Source organism: Alosa pseudoharengus, unplaced genomic scaffold (genome assembly GCF_046254945.1).
Source record: "Alosa pseudoharengus isolate Yale_2024_CS ecotype anadromous, Long Island Sound unplaced genomic scaffold, YU_APseudo_1.1 YU_APseudo_1.1_scf_9, whole genome shotgun sequence".
NCBI classification, from domain to species: domain Eukaryota; kingdom Metazoa; phylum Chordata; class Actinopteri; order Clupeiformes; family Clupeidae; genus Alosa; species Alosa pseudoharengus.
The window spans coordinates 40490991-40514001 of NW_027468881.1; the positions used below are offsets into that span (position 1 = coordinate 40490991).

At 39.7% G+C, this 23011-nt stretch overlaps 2 protein-coding genes across 5 annotated transcripts in view; one reads left to right on the forward strand and one right to left on the reverse strand.

Moving 5' to 3' along the window:
- The first annotated feature begins 1435 nt into the window (after positions 1-1435).
- LOC143114822 (arrestin domain-containing protein 3) lies at positions 1436-18161 on the forward strand. Of its 2 annotated transcripts, none has more exons than XM_076276610.1 (6): positions 1436-1756; positions 7663-7723; positions 8074-8221; positions 10366-10462; positions 10599-10858; positions 14810-18161. In XM_076276610.1, exons 1-6 carry the CDS (start codon positions 1498-1500, stop codon positions 15032-15034), a joined length of 1050 nt encoding a protein of 349 aa, XP_076132725.1. In that variant the 5' UTR covers positions 1436-1497; the 3' UTR covers positions 15035-18161. The 2 variants fall into 2 exon arrangements, with proteins under 2 accessions (XP_076132725.1, XP_076132726.1); XM_076276611.1 differs by having other exon boundaries at positions 10599-10840.
- A 3503-nt stretch (positions 18162-21664) lies between these two features.
- The window catches only part of LOC143114824 (tumor necrosis factor receptor superfamily member 14-like), a 30916-nt gene continuing 29569 nt past the window's right edge, over positions 21665-23011 (reverse strand). Inside the window, exons 7-8 of one of the 3 annotated variants that reach the window (XM_076276618.1) lie at positions 22881-22926; positions 22684-22773 (exon numbers count right to left, since the gene is read on the reverse strand). In XM_076276618.1, coding sequence (XP_076132733.1) covers positions 22897-22926 — 30 coding nt within the window. In that variant the 3' untranslated portion in view covers positions 22684-22773; positions 22881-22896. Of the gene's footprint in view, positions 22774-22880; positions 22927-23011 lie in introns of all 3 variants that reach the window. The other 2 variants (XR_012985000.1, XM_076276612.1) reach the window with 2 other exon arrangements.

Below are 23011 nucleotides of genomic sequence, written 5' to 3' on the forward strand. Positions count from 1 at the left end.
TTGTCTAGGTCCACCCACACCCAGGCTATGGTCCCACAGCAGTCATGGAGAGAGTCAGTCATGGTCACGAGGAGAATGTGATGGGAAGTGGAATGCAGACTATCAGGAAAGGTTGACACCCACACACATTTCTACCTGTGGCCTCCAAGTGCCTCCTTATAATGTACAAATATTCCACTTATAAACATTTAGTGTATCCTTTAGTGTGTAATTTGCTGTGCTTTGGCTCATTCCATAATTGCTTTTAAAGGTGTGATCAGCGATTATGCAAGATATCACATTTGTTTATTTTTATGTTTATTTAAATTTCTTGGCAAACACTTTTGTCCGAAACAATGTACATTATATTTTAACCAAGGACCAAACAAAACACACCAGAGAGGTTGCTCACCCCTCTCTTCAGTCTTCCCAGAGAAACCGTTTGCTGAATGTGACTCTACCAGTATACTACTATATACTCTACCAGTATACTACGATATACACTACGAACGTTTTGGGGTCACTTAGAAATTTCCATTCCACTCCATTATAGACAGAATACCAGCTGAAATCAGTTGCATTGTATTTTTTAGTCAAGGCAACAGTTTTCAGATTACATTATGTGCTTACATAATTGCAAAAGGGTTCTTGACTGTTGTAGAAAGAAATGGCTGATCTTTAATGCAATATTTACATTGTCCATTATCAGCAACTATTCATCCAATGTTCCTGATATCATTTTAAATGGCCAACTGAGAACACATTGGAGAACTGTTTTGCATTTATGTAAGCACACCCTTGACCAGTAGAGTATATAAAGAGAACTCTTTTGCATTTATGTAAGCACACCCTTGACCAGTAGAGTATATAAAGAGTTTGGTTCCAAAACGCTATATCTCCATTTTTAAAAACATTAATAAGTCATGATTTAATTGTATATATTAAAACATGAATAAGTCATGATATGTAATTGTAAATATTAAAACATTAATAAGTCATGATATTTCATTGTATATTTCGGGTAACATTAATACAGTTGTGTTGTTTTGATTGTGTAAAGATATATCAAATAACAATAACCCAGTTAATGTTCCAATTAAATTACCTGGAAAACAAAAAAAAGTGATAAAAGTGAAAAAAAATATATATAATGGAGGTTATAGCGTATATTTTTATATTTATATAAATAAAATATTATAGCTATATATATGTCGAAGGCCCCAATTAATTATTGATGAAAGCTGGTGAAATAGCAGAAGTGATTATGCTGTCAAAGCGAGACCGCGATTAGATATTTCCATGTTGGGCATAAGCAGTAACAGTAAGAGTCTTGTGATAGGTTAGCATGATGAGTCACACTGACATGCTTATTGTGATTTAACTGGTTAATCAGGTTTGGCAGCTGTTGGTCTGTAGAAATGTGTCGCGCTGGTGTGGAGGTACCAGAAGGGGGGATTGGTTTTGAGGAACAACGTCAAGCCGAGTCACACACGTTTGTAGTTTTCAGGGGGGGAGATCATGGGAATCCAAAGCATCTCTGTTGATTACGATGCAATCAATCAACGCAACATTTTTTCCAATGGGGACTACATAAGTGGACGAGTTACTGTAGAGGTTTCAAGTCAAACAAGGATCCAGTCGCTAACTCTCAAGGCAAAGGGGAAAGCTAAGGTCCTCTGGACTGAACACTACCATGAAACCACTGTGGTGTATTATGATAAAGAGAAATACTTTTCCCAGGAGCAGTACCTACTGAAGGAGGGCCAGAGCTCTGATGGTAGGCTAATATTTTTCACTGGTATGAGGTCTCTCTCCCTGAAATAAGAATACATGTCACTCAGAAAAGTCTTACTCTCCTTAACAACAATATGAATGCATTGACATTACTTTGCATGGTAAGTTTAAGTGAAATATTTAAGATTGCTTCTATGTAGCCTACACAAAATGTCGTCAAGTCAAGTGGGTTTTATTGTCATTTCAACCACACACTGCACATAGTGAGATGAAACAACGTTCCACCATGGTGGGGTTACATTTAAAATATATAAAAAGACATTTGAGACATTTAGCTACATGCAGTGCACACACATTATAGATATACATGAAGTGCAGTTACTGCTTAAAATAGAGCATTAAAACAGACAAGGGACAGCACAGACAACAAATGACAGGGCATCAGTAGACTTGTAGCAGAGCTGTTACTGTATAGTTCACAGTGAGGTGGAGGTAGAATATATAGAGCAGCAGAGAAACGTGCAGGAGTGCATTTCAGTTCAGTGTGAAACATTTGCATCATGTTTTATTGTTTAAGAGTGTGTCCATGAGAGGACCAGGCGGGGGTGACACATGCTACGTCACCGATTTTGATGAAACTTGGACAGTTTGAAGGGTCCACCTAAAAACTCAAAAAGCCAAAAAAGTACAAAATTTGAAACAACCCAGGGTGAGTTAGGCCCCCGTCCTTGTTTTAGGCCAAAAAACCTAAAAAAAAAGGCCCAAAATTGCATAAAATGTTGACATCCCTCCTGCTGTCAGATTTAAACACAGAAAAGTAACAATCCATGCCATCAAAGGTCCATCCAAGGTTAGTTTAAAGGAATTATCCGGAGTAAAATGCACTTTAGATCGATTTACGGATGATTGGGGGTACATACGTTGAGTTGACATCAAAATCATGTAATTCGGATGTGTTTTGAGAAAGTTTGATGGTACCGTTTTCAGTCACAACTCGTAGCCTGGAAGTCAGCGGGGCATTTCAATTGCGCCGCTACAAAACGCTATTTTTATACCTCTTCTACAGTTCCAAACAACATAACACTTACGTGGTAGTGAGTAGAGGGTCCCTTAAGCCAAACCGAAGTATCCCAAGGTCTTTATGTGGTCGAATAGATAGTCCAGAATGAATTTCATCAAGCCAGTACCTTTCCGGAAATTTTGCCATATTTGCCGCCACCTTCAGGGGAAAGTCCGTAGGAGTCTTATTGATGAGTGTGTTGTAACACGCTCTGGAAATTCAAAATTTCGTCGCCGTTTTTAAAAAAAAAAAAAAAAACATAGTCCAGTATTTCTTTCGAAATTGAAATGAAGTTGTATGGACTGGACTATGTTTTTTTTTTTTTTTTTAAACGGCGACGAAATTGTGAATTTCCAGAGCGTGTTACAACACACTCAGCAATAAGACTCCTACAGCAAAGATGGCAACATTTCCGGAAAGGTACTGGCTTGATGAAATTCATTCTAGACTCTCTATTCGACCACATAAAGACCTCGGGATACTTCGGTTTGGCTTTACGAACCCTATACTCACTACCACGTAAGTGTTATGTTGTTTGGAACTGTAGAAGAGGTATACAAATAGCGTTTTGTAGCTGCGCAATTGAAATGCCCCGCTGACTTCCAGGCTACGAGTTGTGACTGAAAACGGTACCATCAAACTTTTTCAAAACACATCCGAATGACATGATTTTGATGTCAACTCAACGTATGTACCCCCAATCATCCGTAAATCGATCTAAAGTGCATTTTACTCCGGATAATTCCTTTAAAACTGGAGTTACAAGGCGTAAGGTGTGACTGGTGTCAGTCCAGGACTGCACGTATCCACTATGTCACATGCCTTTTGGCGAATACCCAAAAAATAGCAATATTCAGACCTGAATATCTCCGATGAGCAACCTCCTTTTTTCAAAATTCTTTCTGCACATGAAAGGGCAATCTGTGGACTTCATAAATGAAAAGAAAAATGCTCGGCCTTTTTGTTACTTTTTTTTGCTGTAACCGCCTAAATAGTGTGATCCAGCCAGTGATTTCAAATACATATCTATTTCAATGATTGGTTGAAACATAATGTTTAGGTCATTTATGGTGGACAAATGGAGATATATTTATCATCAATCATGTCTACTGATCAAATCCAAGCTAGATTTAATGTCCTAAGTGCAATATATTCCTTAAGGTAGCTCAAAATGACATCATTGGGTGACATACACCAGTATACCCGTAGGTCCAATATTTGCAAATGTGATATCTCCAACATATCGTCGTCATTGTCTACCAACCAATACCGACACATTTTTTGGTAATTTGTCTTCTTTGCTGTGGCCGTTTATGATCCGATCAGCAACACAGCCAAGCAAACTGCAGTCCCTTGATGTGGGCACCCACAAATACCAACAAATTCTTCAGTTAATCATCTTTTTTGCTGTGGCCATTTATGATCCCATCAGCAACTATACAACAAACAAAACACCAACCCTTAATGAGGGCACCAAGAAGTACCACCAAAGTCTTTGGTCATTCCCCTTCTTTGCTCCCACAGTTTCTGATCCAATCAGCAACATAACCAAACCAACTGTAAGCCCTTGATGTGGGCAACCACAAATACTTACACATTCTTCAGTCAATCCTCTTCATTGCTTTGGTGGTTTATTATCTGATCATTAACATACCCAGTCAAACCGCAAGCCTTTGATGCAGACACCAACAAATACCAACAAATATTTATATACCAACTACCAACCATTGTCACAAATTCTTCAGTCATTCCTGTTTGTTGCTATGGCCATTTATGATCCGATCAGCAACATACCAACATACCAAGCAATATCATAAATTCTCCAGTCATTCCTCTTCATTACTGTGGACACTTGTGATCTGATCAATAACATACACAGCCGACACGCAAGCCCTTGATGTAGGCACCAACAACTACCACTCCAGAAACACAGCAGCAGCATCTCAGAGTCAATTCAGGTTACAACATGACCCCAAATAGCATGTGAGTGCCATAGCCATTGGCTTGCCTTTTCAGCAGCCTCTGATATTTGTTACAGCTCCTTTCAGTGACCGTCCTCAAAAAAAGTCTAACAGAAGTTTTGTGGCTGATTATATTTGTGAACTATTTCACTATTCACTAAAAAATATTTTTACAACTTGAACATGATATCCTGGAAACACAGAGTATTGTTATTATTGTTATTATCACATGATGATAATAACATTGTTATTTTTCATGTGATAAATGGTTTTAACTAGGGCTGTCAATCGATTAACAAAAACCCTAACATGAAGCTAGGTGGTTATACCATATCAGAGTCTCTGCTTTAAAACAACTTGTACTAATAAGCAGGGTCTACAGACATGTTTTTACGATGGATGGACATCGAGGTACAGTAGGCTACAAAACAAGTAAAGCCCAGGAGAGTACTGACTGACTTGCTATATACGAACACCCAATACCCATCCATAGTAATCATCATGTCCTTGTCCACGGGGTAACCATCATGTCCTTGTCTACGGGGGCAGCCGTGGCCTACTGGTTAGTGCTTCGGCCTTGTAACCGAAGGGTTGCCGGTTCGAACCCTGACCAGTAGGAACGGCTGAAGTGCTCTTGAGCAAGACACCTAACCCCTCACTGCTCCCCGAGCGCCGCTGTAGCAGGCAGCTCACTGTGTCGGGATTAGTGTGTGCTTCACCTCACTGTTATGTGTGTTCACTTGGGATAAATGCAGAGACCAAATTTCCCTCACGGGATCAAAAGAGTATATATACGTATATACTTGTTTGTAAAAATCTCCATTTTGGATGTCCACAGATCCAAGTAAACCAGCATTCTCTTTAGAAGGTTTTAAAAAAAATATCTGTGTGGGCTAAAACACTGTTTATTTGTGGACGAAAGACCCAAACATAAAATATCTGGTTATGTGTGTACAGGGCCTGTTGTGCTAAATTTGAAATAACTCCCTCAAGGTGTTTCCAGGATATTGTAAAAATACAGTAGGCCCATGTTGTTTTTTTGAGAGGTCACAGTAACATTGACCACTCAAATCGAATCAGTTATCATAACTCATCTTTGAGTGTAAGTGACTGTGTGTGTCGAATTTGAAAGAAAAAAAAAACTTCCTATAGGCATTCCTCACAAGAATGTGAGGTCACAATGACCCTGACCTATGACCTTTGACCATCAAATTCAAATTCATTTGTTATCTGTGAGAGAAAGGCCCTTTCCGAAACTAGCTACACTCTCTCCCTAGCCACTTGCACTCCTAACCAAGTGTTAAAGGAACACGCCAACATTTTGGGAAATTATCTTATTGTCTCTGCCAGAGTTAGATAAGATGATACATACCCCTTCTCATCTGTGTGTGTGCAGTACCTCAGTCTGAAGCACTCACTGTTAGCAGTTCCAACTAGCCTATAGCACCCAAAAGTGATAAAAGAACTCCAACATTTTCCCATTTACATGGAGAACTCGATTTAGCTGTAAGGGTGATTCCCACCTGAGTGCACACCGTAACTTAGGGGAGTTGGTAGGGATTGGTTTCAGAAAGGGCCAGTGTGAATGTTTGTATCACATTTGCAATTATGTCAGGGATTTTTAGAGGTTTATTCACCACAATGGGATGTACATAAGGTCACAGTGACCTTGACCTTTGACTATCAAAATTTTACAAGTTATTATTTGAGTCCAAATGACTGTTTCTAGCCCAGAGATATGTTGGAGATATCACATTTGCAAAAATTAGACCTACGGGTATACTGGTGTATGTCACCCGATGATATCATTTTGAGCTACCTTAAGGAATATATTACACTCAGGACATTAAATGTAGCTTGGATTTGATCAGCAGACATGATTGATGATAATATATCTCCATTTGTCCACCATAAATGACCTAAGCATTATTTTCAACCAATCATTGAAGTAGATGAAGTAGATAATAAAAAGGCCGAGCATTTTTGTTTTGATTTATGAAGTCCACAGATGGCCCTTTCATGTGCAGAAAGAATTTTGAAAAAAGGAGGTTGCTCATCGGAGATATTCAGGTCTGAATATTGCTATTTTTTGGGTATTCACCACAAAGCATGTGACATAGTGGACATGTGCAGTCCTGGACTGACACCCGTCACACCTTACGCCTTGTAACTCCAGTTTTAAACTAACCTTGGATGGACCTTTGATGGCATGGATTGTTACTTTTCTGTGTTTAAATCTGACAGCAGGAGGGATGTCAACATTTTATGCAATTTTGGGCCTTTTTTTGAGTTTTTTTGGCCTAAAACAAGGAGGCGGTCCTAACTCCCCCTGGGTTGTTTCAAATTTTTTACTATTTTGGCTTTTTGAGTTTTTAGGTGGACCCTTCAAACTGTCCAAGTTTCATCAAAATCGGTGACGTAGCATGTGTCACCCCCGCCTGGTCCTCTCATGGACGCACTCTTAACAGTCTGACTGCTTGAGGGAAGAAGCTCCTCCCCATTCTGGAGGTGCGGGCAGTTATACTGCACCACCTTCTACCTGATGGCAGTGAGGAGAAGAGTGCATGGGATGGAAATGTTTATTAAATACAAACTCTGTTCAGAAATTTTTAAACTTCATACTACCGACTCTAACCTTCAGAATCAGAAAAACTTTATTCGCCAAAATTAAGTGTCCAGTAGAGATCTTCTGGACATAAATATAATTATATGGCTGAGGTGCTAATAAGGGTAAGGACTATTCCAAGGGCCCTGTCTCTGGGCCTCATTTCAACATTATCATTGTCACCCATATTCATTCATAGGGAACAATATGATGCTGCAGTGATAAAAACACTGATTAGCCTCCAGAGAGCCATAACCTTCATTTATTTCATCAACAGAGCTCACTCTCTTTGACGCTCTTAATATTTTATCTCACGTCAACAGGGGCTCTAAAACTTGGACCAGGAAGGCACGTTTACCCGTTCACATTCCAGATCCCCAACAAGTAAGTCTATACGGACCGAATGTGTCTGTGTGTGTGATTACTCACTTACCCACCGAATGTGTCTGTGTATGTGATTAGTTACTCACTTACCCACCGAATGTGTCTGTGTGTGTGATATTCACTTACCCACCGAATGTGTCTGTGTGTGTGATACTCACTTACCCACCGAATGTGTCTGTGTGTGTGATTATTCACTTACCTGCATGATAACATGATGGAACCCAAACTAATACACAACATGATAATAAAATAATCAGAGAATGATTTTTCACTAGGTAACATGCAAGGGGAAGATCAATAACTGTGTCTCGGGTCGTGATTCTCAAATGTACGCATATCCCATTATGCAGAAACATGCCGTCGTCCTTCAAAGGCTGCCATGGGAAAATCAGATACACGCTGTTGGCCAAACTTAACAGATCTATGGCCGTTGCGAAGAAAGCCAAGACTCTCTTTACCTTCGTCTCAAAGGCAGACATGGCCGCTCCAGAGCTCATGGTATGGAGTTTATTGTATGGGCCGATATAGGCAGATTTGAACTGCTAGAATAAATGGTGTAGAGACTTTGTGATGTGTAATGGTCCTGCTTCATAACCCCTTTCAAATGCTCTTGAAGGCTGTTCTATTGGTGAGGTTTTTTGCCCACTAAGGTTGATTTGTTAGTGATTTTTGACGGTAAACAGGCTTGGTTGCTGATTAGCCGCTGTGTGACAATCACCCAGATAGCAAACACTGGGACGGAACTGGGCCACACCTACCACAACGTCCGGCACGGATCTGCATAATGGACCTGATCCGGCGTCCAAACGCACATCGGTCCAAAATTGGTCTGGATCTGTTTGACGGATCTGGTACATAGACAGTAAAAGAAAGATCTGGTACCAATAAGGGCTAAGACTGGCCCAGTTCCGTATGGTAGTCTGTGTTACTGACGCGCTCCAGATCTGCTTATCATATGCAATACGGGTCCGCTTATTGTGTGTGGTACGGACCCGTTTATCAGACATCAGCCGGCTTTATTTGACATGTGAAATGTGATTGGTAATTAGGCCTAATTATCCTGAAAAATCTGTTTGCTACACATTTGCTAACAGTTCGTTATAGGTTCACCCAGGCTAAAGTTCGTAACGTTTTCCCAACAGCTCAACTGATAAACATAAGCTAGGCTACAAACACAAGAGGGGGGGAAAAAAAACTTTACACATAAGTGTCTAATTATTTTTTTTTTCAACAACCTGGCTGTAGAAGTGCAATCCCAGACAAAGTTTAAGTCGTGTTAATTCCACTGTTCCCATCGATATTCAGGCTGTCTTCCACAGTCATCTCCATGGTCAATCTGAAACAACACAAAATAAACATTAGCCATTTATTCCTTTTTGAAAATAGGTAGTCACAATTACACTCGTTTTTTATCATCAGTGATCCTGTTAGCGTTATCAATGTTTTTTCCAAAAGAGTTATTGTGATGGCTGTTTTGCTTAAGCTAAGGTAGTAGCCCATATTGCTGGAAAATAATAGTATAACCTTAAAGTTATCAATCGCTCGGTTGCTTGTTGTTGTCTCTGAATAAAACAGAGATAAAAAGCAGATAACCTACCTTGAAAAGTTGGGCTGTCCTAGTCCAACCCCAGGCTGGCAAATCATGTCAAAAGATTGATAGTGAGCAAACCAAAGATCCTTGATTAACGTTACTGCTTGGACTTCTGCATGCGTGGAAAGAATATGGGGTTGTATCATAGCACTGTTAGATCTGACACAAACAACAATTTACTATTTTTACCACTGCTAGGTAATAATAAAAATAATGAAACGAACATATGATCAATATTGAGCCAACTATATCTTCTTTTCCAGCCTTACTGTAGAAATGAAGTAGCCATGGGAACATAGTGCACCCCCATGGTTTCTACATTTGTGCCATTCCAAAATAACTTTTTTTTCTTTAGCAGCCAGTTGACAATGAAGTAGGGAAAGGACAGTCAATTTAGCAGAATCAGCGCCTTAATTAATATCATTACCACCTGGGTCTGCTGTGAAAAAATGGTCCTTCGGCTCATATCCGTATCACAGGTTTGGGCCAAATCAGTGTTTTGTATTTTAAAAGCATCTCCTGACTTCCAGTTGAGTTGCGGAAATTGGACCTGGGACAAATCTGTAAACCGGTGATAAAACAGCATTGCTAGCAGAGCTCAAACCTGTATCAGGAGCAGACCTGGCCCACAGTCAGATACCGTATGTCTGCTACAGGCGGATCTAAAGGCTTTTATGCGGATCCGGCCCAAAGGAAATTGCTATCTGGGTTACCTCTAGCGCTAATTTAACATCTCTCCTGTAGCACTAATTTAACATCTCTCCTGTAGCACTAATTTAACATCTCTCCTGTAGCATTAATTTAACATCTAGCGCTAATTTAACATCTCTGCTGTAGCACTAATTTAACATCTCTCCTGTAGAACCTCTCTGCTTTAGCGCTAATTTAACATCTCTCCTGTGTATATTTGAAAATAAAAAGGATACATGGGCTTAAGAATGGCCCTGATGAGCCTGGAATCAAGGGTTACTTTTTGTTTCCTAGAAACAGAGGCCTCAGCCCATAGATTTGGGATCTATCTCTGTCTCTAACACGTCTTGTTCTGTTGCAGACCCCCCAGTACGGGAGCAAAGACAAGGAGGTCTCATTCTTTGCCTCTGGAAATATTGCCATGAATATCTTCACTGAGAGAATGGGGTACCACCAAGGTAGGAATAAACAATCAAAATAAATGTTCTGTTAATAACAATTCTCAAAAATGCTTACATTCAAAATGGCTGCCATAAAGCTTACTATGGCACCTTTAACGTAATTAAATCATACACCTCTGTTATCTTCTAACAGGAGAAGAAGTGCCTGTTGTCACAGAAATTGTCAACAGCTCAACACGCAAGGTTATTCCCAAATTCTACATATACCAGAAGCAGAGCTTTTTCGCTCAAGGCAGGAGGCGGGTTTCCACCAATGATATCCTGAAACAGAAATGGCCGCGGCCGTTAGAGTCTTCTACAAGGGAGACAGTGACCCAAAAAATGACCATTCCTCCAGAAATCCCCCCGTCTATCCTCAACTGCCGCATCCTTAAGGTAGAGTACAGGATCAAGGTGAGTTAACTTGTTGTTGTGTAATCAACCGCAACATATTGCCAATATACTGTCCAAAAATCTGAGTTATGGCACAGGAATGAGCCACAGACAGACGTGTAGCTTTTGGACGAACGTGTAGCTTTTTGACAGACGTGTAGCTTTTGGACGAACGTGTAGCTTTTGGACAAGCGTGTAGCTTTTGGACAGAAGGGTTTTGCACTGCGCTGTACCAGAATAAGATCACAGTACCATAATTTAACAAGCAACACACAGCTGCACCTTATAGTCTGGCAGCCCAGAGCCTTTTGACCAAACGAAAAGAGTACCAACATTTGAGCACAGGGGCGTCCAGGGGATGACCTCTCATATGCAGGATGTCAGGATGTCTATCCACTGCGAAGGGCCCCAAAAAAGAGCCCCCCAGATATGGCCTAGATCAAACGAAGGAGGTACCACATGAAACCACCTTGAAATGAAAAAGCACATCCCACCGAACCTGAAAATTTGAAACGTGGTTTACGAATGCCCAGAGACGTTTATTGGGCGCTACGAATGTCTATCAAATGCGTCTGTACGTAGCTCATAACGGCTTCGGTGTGTCGTCATCGTCTTGCTGCCCTCCCTCCGTTCTGTGATTGGTCCCCTAACTGAAGCGAAAATTTGCTCCATGGAATCCAGGCTGCCTAGCAGCGTGAATAAAATCGCACGTAAGGCAGCATGGGAAAACCCAGGCTACTACAGGACGTCTCTCGCGTTTGCAACAGCTCGACGTAATGTAGGCTACTAAGCCAACAACGCGGGCACAGGTTCCCTGTTAAATCCCAAGATGAAAATGCTCATTAACCAACTATTATATTCTTACTACATCAAATAATAACGTAACCTAACATATCCTAGTATCAATCGTCCACTAGCTAGCTAGCTAGCATTAACGTCAGTGGTCTTTGCACGGTGATTTGCACGGCTACTCGCCACAACTGCTTGTCACATTGTGTTTTAAATACACCCCTCCATAGCATAATTAAGTCCCTTTTGATAGCTTCTGGAGGAAAGTAAATCCTTTATCGACTTTAAGTTCATTGTTAACTCCAGAAGGAATAAATAAGTCTGTAAAGTTTATTAAATCACAATAAAGAGAAAAAAAATGTCAGGATGTATGTCAGAATGACACTTCAGAAATCACTGTATTGCATTTAAAAAAAGTGAAATCCATTTTAAAAAAAATTCAGGCCAGGTTCAACAATGTAAAACTGACAATATGAAACTAAATACAATTGTAAAACAACATACTGTAAGCTTAATTTGGAATTGTTTAGGAATGGTATGCTACTTAAAGGTGGAAAACCACAATTTAGAGGTAGATAAAATATCAAAAAATTAGACACCTCTACTCATTTATGTTTATTTTTTTTGGCAGAACAAAATTGCAAACTGATTTATTTAACTCTGAAGTTGAGATCACAAGGCCCCAAGGGCCATAGCTTTTACTCACAAGAAATGGATTTGCCTTACACTTAAATATGAATATATAAATACGCAAACAATTAGTAAAACATGACCATAATAAAACACATTGAAGTACTACAGTGAACTTCAATGAAACCACTGAATAGCAGCATAATTCGCAACTGATGTCATTTGTTTTATGTCTCTGGGAATTACATCTTTAGTGGTTTCTGCTTCAGATGACTGAAACGGGGAGAGCCAAAAATAGCACAAGTGACGTCACGCTTCTCTAACGTTGTGGTCAGGTGCCCTCTGGTGCCCTCTGCAGGTCATCTCAAGGTCAAGTTTACTGTCACAGCCTACTTGATAAAGATGGCACATCAATACTAGTGATGATATTCTTTCACTCATTGCCAGCTCAACTTCACAGAGTAAGATAAATCAAACTAATGCATTACATAGAAAAATTAGGAAAAATGCAAAATACAAGACTGAGACGCTGAAGGAAAGATATAAGAAGATACAAACCAATAAAAGTAGGGATGTTGTGTAAAACTGTAAATAAAAACTGAATCTGGGGCTGTATTGACGAAGCATTTTATCCTACTGCTTGGAGTACTCCTAAATTGCACTAATAGTTTATAAAACAGTGTAATGTTTATTTAAGTAGAAGCATTTCACACTCCTCAACCACAGACTGAAAAGCCCCCTTCGTTTCTTGGTAAGAAGAACATTAGAGTGACCTGTTTGTACCTGTTAGTTATCAAGAAATACAACAAACAAACACTCTCTTTCACTCACACACACACACACACACACACACACACACACTTCACCTCAACCAAAGTGTGATTTTTTGTGCATTTGATGGGTGTGTGTGAAGGACTGCAGTTTGTAAGTGGATCTGGCCAAACATCTCAGTCAGAGGGAGGGGGTGCAAAGAAATGGAAATGGAAAAATATCAAGCAAACCACAAACACTACACTCTTAAAACGAATGTGTTGTCCCTATCTGGACATAGAGATGTGTTAAGAAACAACGCAAGTTGAGTTGTTTTCAACACATTAGTTTTAAGAGTGTTTGCTATTACATGCTTATGCTTATGGTTCTTAGCAGACACTTTTGTCCAAAGCGACTTACAATGACGTCAATAAACATTACACTATAACATGAAGCCTTATCAAAAATACAAATATAATAGATGGAATTAAAAAAAATCTGAACACAGAATAATGGCAATAACCTTTATTGCAAACCACAATACAAAAAGTTACAATATGGCAAAACTGCTAGTAACTGGTTTGCTTACCATGGTATTACTGTGCTTGACTGGCCGGACAACTAGTCTGACCTGAACCTTATAGAGGATCTATGGTTTATTGTCAAGAGGAAAATTTGAGACACCAGACTCAACAATACAGATGACCTTAAGGCCTCTATCAAAGCAGCATGGGCTTCCATAACACCTCAGCAGTGCCACAGCTGATTGCATCCATAACGCATCACACTGATGCAGTCATTTGTGCAAAAGCAGCCCAACCAAAGTATTGACTGTATAAAAGAGCTATTTTAGATAAGTCAAATTAGTCAGATTAGTTAATTTCTTTCCAAATGTTGACATTTGTGGATTATAACCTCTTTATTCTAATATTTCGAGATACTGATTTTTTGTTTTTATGAGCTGTAAGCCGTAACCATCCAGATTAAAACAAAAAATAGCTTTAAATATTTCACTTTATATCTAATGAATCTAGAATATATGAAAGGTTCACTTTCTGAAATAAATTTGGGAGAAAAAATGTACTTTTCCACGATGTAGGAGCCATATCCACCTTTAGTTAGGTTAATTTAGTTATTACTTATTTTAGCCACTTGGGGGAGTATTGCACTGGGTGTGGCACGTCACTGGGAATTAGGTATATTTACAGGTGTGGCAATTACTATAAACATGAGCACCCACTCCACCGACAGCACGCCACAGCAACTTATTTATTAGCACAACAGCACTTTATTAATCAGCACTGGTTGAAGTACCATTTTATGTAAGATATTACCGCAGACAAACTGCGCATTTGAGGGGTGTCTGGCAGGCCCTTTGCAGCAAGTAATTTGTCTGGCATGGTGATTTTCAGGTTCGGTGGGATGTGCTTTTTCATTTCAAGGTGGTTTCATATCTGAGGGGCCCTTTTTTGGGGCCCTTCACAGCAGATAATTTGTCTAGCAGGGGACATTCAGTACTCTGTCTGACCTGCCTGTTCATATCAGATTGGTTTGAGATGGTACTTTTGAATGTTTGATCGAAGACATTTTTTCAGGCCTCTTTGAGATCCCCAGGGGCTAATTGCAGCTGTGGGGCTCCGGCAGACATCCGTATCTGCATATGAGAGGTCATCCCCTGGACGCCCCTGTGCTCAATGGTACTCTTTTCGTTTGGTCAAAACTCTCTGGGCTGCCGGACTATTATGCAAGCTGCATCTAAACTGCCCAGAAGATTTGCTTTAACCCGGTCATCTGTTCCTGCAGGCAGTCCTGAGTGTCTCATTGACCAAAGATCCACTCATTAAACTTCCTCTGATCGTACTGCCAAGAGGAGATGATGGGTCAAAAGAGAAGAGAGCAAAACCAAAAGCAATGCACTGGCCAGACAAAAGCAACCATCATTCCAGCGATCACTGGCCAGACAAAAGCAACCATCATTCCAGCGATCACTGGCCAGGGAAAAACAACTATCATTCCAGCTATCACTGACAACGACTACAGCCATCACTGACAACGACTACAGCCATCACTGACCAGAGAAAAACAACTACTGTATCATTCCAACTATCACTGACAATGACTCTGTGTTCAGTTTGACTTTTTTCATTCAAAAATAATAATGGGTGATTATGTCGACATTGTTGTGTATACCAATGCCTACTGTTGTGTTCTATACAAATATATGTGGTATGTGTTTTATTATGGTCATGTTTTACTAATTGTTTGCGTATTTATATATTCATATATATGTATATGTTTACCATGTTTATAGGCCACCATAATTGCAGATTTACTTTGAAATTGAACTCATATGTTGTATTGTAACAATTGTATTTTCTACAACTTTGTTATTAAATAGATAGAACTAAATGTAAACAATGTAGTAGCAATGGGCCTTTACTTGCATGATTACTCCATATAGCCTGAACAGCCTTCTGAAAATATCAGAGTACTCTGTGCTTTTGGTGAAGGTCAGTGAGATCTGAACACCACAATAACGCCAGTACCGTTAGGATGACCCAAGCAGCGCCACAGAACCTACTGGTCAGTACCGTTAGGATGACCCAAATGAAGCCAGAGGGCCTACTGGTCAGTACTGTTAGGATGACCCAAATGAAGCCAGAGGGCCTACTGGTCAGTACTGTTAGGATGACCCAAATGAAGCCAGAGGGCCTACTGGTCAGTACTGTTAGGATGACCCAAGCAGCGCCACAGAACCTACTGGTTGTGAATGCCTGAGTTAATGTGTTAATATGTATAACTATACACATACACAAATATATAATACACATATACTCAGCTTGAATTAGGGAAGCGGCAGAAGCCTTTGCTACTCTGCAGATGCTCTCTGTGTCAAACACACCATCCTGCTGGATCTTTCTTCCTCCATTGACACATTTTCAATTTTCAAATGTACAATATTAAATTATACACACCAGAAAACATCTATACACATACTCTCGATAAATGCTATGGTAACATCAGCAATGCATACGTTGCCAAACCCAAACCTCCCCTGGCCAACTCAGACCATAACATCGTTCACCTAATACCAACATACAAAACCATGTTCAAACGCAGCAAACCCCAAGTGAAAACTGTAACTATTTGGAATGAGGAGGGGATAGAATCTCTTAAAGGCTGTCTCTTGTGCACCGACTGGGATGTTTTTTATGATACAGACATGGATGTGACCACAGATACGATCACAGCATACATCAACTACTGCGTAGACAGTGTTCTTAATAAAAGAGAAATTGTGGTCTATCCAAACAATAAGCCCTACATAACTAAAGACATTAAATACTGCATTAATAGGAAAAAGGCAGCATTCAGAGATAAAGATAGGGCTGGATTGAAAGCTGTGCAAAAGGAACTCAATCAGCTACTCAGGAAAGCCAAAAGTCGTCAAAGGGACCAAATGGAGAGTCACCTTTCAAACATAGACTCTAAGAAACTCTGGGACTCAATGAAGTCAATGGCAAATATGACACCAAGTAAAGTGGATATAGTTACCCCTGATGATCATTAGAGGGCTAATGAACTAAATTACTTCTTTCTTAGATTTGAAAGCAAGGATTTTTCTGATAAATGCATGTCAGTTTTAGACTCACTAGGTGGTGATATCATACATGAAGTAGACTGGTTGAAGGTACAGTCACTATTCCAGCAGGTTTGCATAAGGAAGGTTATGGGGCCAGATGGCATCTCTGCCCGCCTCTTAAAAACGTGTGCGGAGGAGCTTGTCCCAGCCTGGTGTCCTATTTTCCAGTGGTCATTAGACTCCCATACTGTTCCAGCCCTCTGGAAAAAACAGCCATCACCCCAGTCCCTACGAAGCCCTGTCCTGCAGAAAATAATGATTTTAGACCGATAGCTTTGACTTGAATAGTCATGAAATGTTTTGAGAAATATATGGTTTGTCTTTTAAAAACTCAGGTAGGCCAAAAACTCGACCCCTGGCAGTTTGCCTACAAATGCCACAGAAGCACAGGTGATGCTATAAGCAGCATCACCCACCTGGTCCTTAAACATCTTGAGGACACAAAGGCCTATGCACGTCTTCTTTTTATCGATTTTAGTTCAGCGTTTAATACAATACAGCCCTTTTACTGCTAGAAACTCTGAAGGAAATGGGTGTCAGCCCCTTCATTATTAAATGGTACTCATTCTTAACAAATAGGATGCAGTATGTAAGAGTCAATAAAGAAGTCTCACAACTAAAGCCTATAAGCACAGGGGCCCCATAGTCCTCTATACCATCTACACAAATGATTGTGTGAGTAAACACCCTCATAACTACATTGTTACATTTTCAGATGACACTGCCATCTTGAGCCTATTATATAGGGATCAAGACACAGCATCTTACCATTCAGAAATCAAGCAGTTTGTAGATTGGTGTGATGCTCACCATCTAGTTGTGAATGTATAGAAGACTGAGGAAATGATCTTTGACCCTAGAGCAGTTTCTGAATCAAGTCCAGTGTGCATCCATAACACTCCCATACGTCAGGTCTCTTCATATAAATACCTTGGTGTTTTTATGGACTGCTCACTCACATGGCATGTCCATATAGAAAGTCTCTGTTCTAAGCTCCAGCAGAGGATGTATTTTCTGAAAAGAATGAGGCTGTATGGTGTCAGTAGTGGGCTCTTGTTTTTATTTTTCCAGATGATCTTAGAGAGCGTGATACAGTATGGCATGCAGACCTGGTATGGCAATCTGACAGTTCAGTTAAAGTCCAAGTTGGGGCGTCTGGTCAAAACTGCCCTGAAGATTGTAGATCATCCAGACCAGGGTCAAAAGTCAGTCCTCAGGGAGGCACTGAAAATTGTAGAAGACCCCACACACATCCTGTACGAGGAGTTTGCCCTCCTACCCTCAGGTAGACGCTTTACAGTACTAAACAGCAGATTAAATAAATACAAAAACTCCTTTATCCCAACTGCCATAAAGATGCTCAATGATAGGTGATGTTTTTTTTTTGTAACTGTGGTGGTGTGGAGCTGTATGTGTAACTGTTGTTTTTTAATTGTTTTAATTGCCTATGTATGAGCTGTGTATGTGTGATGCAGTGATCGTGAAGCCCAAGACAAATTTCCCCTTGGGGACAATAAAGTATACTTTACTTTACTTACTTACTTACATATACTCTATATACACAATGCCACATACACACATGATGTTGTGGTGCACTGTTGCACAGAAAGTTGAGCATTAGCTGCATTGCAGTTCTTCAGGAAGCTGTAGATTTGTGTGAAGTTCTGTGTCGTTATTATCAGGGCTTATGCTGCTTGAGGTGAGCATTTGGATATTGCTCGTTTTATCATCAGTATTATCACAGTGCAAATAGAGGAACAGTTGAGCGTATAGTGCACAAGAGGACTGGAAGATTATGGGGAGAACTGTGGTGTCAGCATGCCTATTTAAAGACATTTAAATGTCTGGAAAACACAGGAATTTATAACAGCACCGACCTTTTTCCACATTAAGGCTCTTCACCGTGTTTACCCAGGAATCAACAGCTCTGTGGATGGGCTCATGTGACCTGGGCACAGCTTAGTATAGGCAAAGCCCCCACTGTACTGCTGCATCTTCCTCATATTCTCTTTGCTATCTACACCACCTCCTAGGGACAGATTATCCGTTCGCATGGCTTCTCATACCACTGCTATGCAGACGACACACAGCTCTATCTGTCCTTTCCACCTGATGACCCCTTGGTTTCAGCACGGATCTCAGATTGCCTCTCAGACATAGCAACATGGATGAAGGCACACCACCTCCAGCTGAACCTCTCAAAGACTGAACTGCTGGTCCTCCCAGCTAAACCTACCATACACCACGACATCAACATCAAATTTGACTCCCTGTCTGTTTCACCTACCAGGACTGCAAAAAATCTAGGAGTTGTTCTCGACAACCAACTAAACTTCTCAGATCATGTTGCCTCAGTCGCCCGGTCATGCCGTTTCGCACTCTACAACATACGGAAAATCAGGACTTACTTGACTCAAGATGCTACCCAACTTCTGGATCAGTCAATAGTCATCTCACGACTCGACTACTGCAACGCCCTCCTGACAGGTCTCCCAGCCTGCGCAGTGAAACCACTTCAGATGATCCAGAACGCGGCGGCGCGCCTGATCTACAACCAACCCAAAAGGGCACATGTTACCCAGCTGCTCATCCAGCTACACTGGCTACCTATGGCGGCCCGCATCAAATTCAAGGCTCTAACGCTTGCCTACAAAGTAGTCTCCGGTTCTGCTCCCACCTACTTGAATGCCCTCATACAGACATACGCTACCTCCAGACCGCTGCGCTCCTCAGACGAACGACGTCTAGCTCTACCACCGGTACGCTCAGGCCAATCCAAACTTTTCTCATCTGTTGTTCCTCGTTGGTGGAACACACTGCCAGTTCCTACAAGGGCAGGGACATCCCTCTCCATTTTCAAAAAACTCCTGAAGACCCAGCTCTTTAGAGAACATCTCCTCTCATAGCACCACTTACAACAAGTCTTGCTGATCCTAGCACTCATCAGTCGTCTTAAACTGACACGTAACTGTTAAAAACAGCACTCACTGATGCACTTATTCTTACTGTACTCTACCGTTTTTTTAAATTGCCCTTAAATTGTTGAGAATTGCTTTAAAAACTTAAACTGTTACCATGTTGTTAGTCGCTTTGGCTAAAAATGCTACAGCCAAATGTAATGTAATGTAATGTAATAATCACAGCTTACACCCTTAGGATCACCCAGTGCAGTCTTCAGTGTAACCTGCTGCACAACTCTTAGTTGTCGTGTTGTTGCAGTTCACCATGGAGACGCTGTTGAGTCAGAGGCACACAGAGCAGCGGCTTGTATAGACCTATGGTACAGACACAAACAGCCACCTGGTGATCCTCATATAGTGAACATGTCTGGGTCCTATTTTCCGAAAACACTATTTTATTAATACTGTATTAACTATGAGACATTAAAGAACACAATAGGGACAGATGTTTTTTTATTTACATTTCATTTACATCATTTCATAGCAATTTAACCAGAAGTCGCAGTGAATTCTCATTACCGAAATGCGTCTGGAGCCATTATTCTATGTCTTATTTTTTTTTATGAAAAGTCCTTTTTACATAAATTGAAGAACATTATGCAAAGTTGTGTAAAATGTCTATATTTATGGTTAACATTTATTAATATGGTATTTTGCAAGAAATATTACATTTATTGTAAAATTATGACCTACTACATAACTAATAAACTACTAAATGTTCCCCATTACCGTATGCGACTTTACCTGCCTATAAAAGCTACACTGTTCCTTTAAATGAACAAGCAGACCCATGATGCATCAGCTGGGACAAAAGGTTTCAAATGGAATCAAGTTTAGTTGTTCTCTCTTCTCTCACATCATGCTGTTTGTGTAAATGTCATAGAATCTTTATTCTGTTATGCTGTTGATTATCATTACCGATATGCTGCGGCAATTCGGTAATGACAGTTAATTCATTCAAAATGGAATTAAAAATATATAAAACATTTGATGCACTGCACTGTTAATTTAATATATATATTTTCATTTGTGTAAATGAAAAAAAAAATCTGCAAATTATGTTTTCATACTTATGGTCTCTCTTTGTCATTTACCGTATCGGTAATGAGAATTATTTTGGATCATGCTACCATAATATTGAAATAAAGTTATATTAAATTTAGGGTTGTCAAAATAACTGATTAATTTCGATTAATTAATTTGAGAAAAAAAAACTGATTAAAAAAATTAGTGCAGATTAATCGATTCCGTATGATCTTTGACCCCGAGCCGTTCTAGTCAGTAAAAATTAGACTGTAAAATGAAGGAGATAGAAGAAAAAGTGCTGCCTGGATCATTGATTGGTGTTGATAAAAATAAAGTGTTGAAAATAAAGTCCTCTGCAATGTCTGCAGCAAAGAATTTGCATATCGCCGGAGTTCATCAACTCTATAGTCGCACATCAATGCAAAGAAATAAGTGTTGACATTGAGGGGAGTGTTAATTTATTTTCATTGTGTCCCCTAGGTTATATCTGTGGCCTGAAATGCCTTGTATGTGAAAAATAACTTCTTCCCGAAGCACTTTTGAATTTATTTCCTCAGCATATTAGGTCATATCATAGATTATTATGGCCATTATTTGAACAGTGAAAATAATAATAAAAGAGTTTTTGAACTTTAATGTCACTCAAGCTGATTATTCAATAATTCATTTGAATTTAAATATTTAAAATACTTTCACAGCAAAAATTATATATGTGATTAATTTAGATTAATTAATCACAGAGTATGTAATTAATTAGATTAATTTTTTTAATCAATTGACAGCCCTAATTAAATTGTTTTACTATAATACTTTTATCAGAAAATAAAAGCTCACATTATAGTCACTAAAATTAAAACAAAAAAATCTATCAAATGAGGTAGATAATATTTTGATGTCAGTTTGACGGGCTCTGTGAGTAAAATCACATTAGTAAAAGTAAAAATATACTAATCACAGTATATCACAGTGCTATTAAAGTTATTATGTCTTTAATGGGCAGCAATAGACAAGAGTCGAGAAGAGAAGATGTATAAAAATACACTTTTATTTAAAACCAAACTGAGAAGAGATGTATAAGTGCTTAAAAATACACTTTTATTTAAAACTATATATATCTGTGAAGAATCACAGGCAGCTCATCCTTATGAAGATGAAGCTGTGCTTAATAATGATAATACAAAAACAAGTTACATTCAGAACTCCACTAATCCCAGCTACAGCACATGAGGGTTGCACAGGTGTGTCACTGTTGAAGCGTCTTTTTCCCCTTTTCCCTTAATAAAATCAACAATTTGCCCACAAGTGTAGGCTATTGCAATCACATTTCCCAAAATTGTTTGTAAACCTGACTGTATTTAACCCATTTTCTTGATACCATTTTTTTGGTCACAGTGTGAACCTGGTGTGAAACTATCTCATTCAGAATTAGCAGGAAGTTGTCTGCTACGTCATGCTGTAGCTTAAAGGCACTGGGTGTCCAGCAACAGAATGTGCAGAGGGCTCACAGCCCTGCACACCACTTCACCATCCAAGAGATGTATGTGCCACTTGTGGAACTGCACAGGGACAAAAGCAGTGAAATGGGGATTGTGACATTCCTCTCAACTGTGCAAAGGAAAGGAAATATTACAACAATACATACTATAAGAGCAGAAAGTGCTGGTGACAGGGGCCTTCATGGCCTGTATGGTCTGGAGGAGGAAGCACCCTGTCAGTCTCCCAGTTCTGGCCTTGAGAGAATAGAGGCCTTTGAAACAGGTTGTGCCCAGGGTGGCAAATGTCCTTTATTAAATTTGCTCTAGAGCAAAATGTGTGGTATACTTTATGTCCTGTAACCCAGGATGTGCAGTCCAGAAAACTCGCTCAGCACATCTAATCACTCAGTGCAACGTCATCTTATCCTGACAACGTCATCTTATCCTGACAGTTATCCAACGTCATCTTATTCTGACAGTTATCCAGACCATGTAGTAACTTTCTCCGAAATATCTCTATTGCCGGACCATGTAGAAAAGATTCCAGAAATATCTCTGTTGTCTTCTACAACTCTGTAGGTATCTTGACTTTCCTCACCCTCCTGAGGTGATATGGGCGCCGTCTTCCCTTTTCAGCGGTGTCCTTGACAGAGAATCCAATACCTGTAAAACAAGATGCATATAAGGAAGCACATTCCAGCACATGTTCAGTGTCTATAATCCACTGCTTTAAAATTACACTTTTAAGAACAGACACATTCTGACCTTACCTGCCTTTCTCTCCAGTCATAATTCAGTCTTCAGAGCATGGAAAACCTTTTAAATTGTGAAATTATTTTTGAATGATATTGTTAATGTAATTAAATTCTTATAATAAAATCAATTAAATGACTCATGTTTT

What these genes read in the sequence shown, in the direction of transcription:
- LOC143114822 (XM_076276610.1), top strand. Translation starts at nt 1,498, where the DNA reads ATGGGAATCCAAAGCATCTCTGTTGATTACGATGCAATCAATCAACGC. An exon ending in TGGCCGCTCCAGAGCTCATG is followed by an intron (nt 8,222 to 10,365) that starts GTATGGAGTTTA and finishes GTTCTGTTGCAG; the next exon opens with ACCCCCCAGTACGGGAGCAA. An exon ending in GAGAATGGGGTACCACCAAG is followed by an intron (nt 10,463 to 10,598) that starts GTAGGAATAAAC and finishes ATCTTCTAACAG; the next exon opens with GAGAAGAAGTGCCTGTTGTC.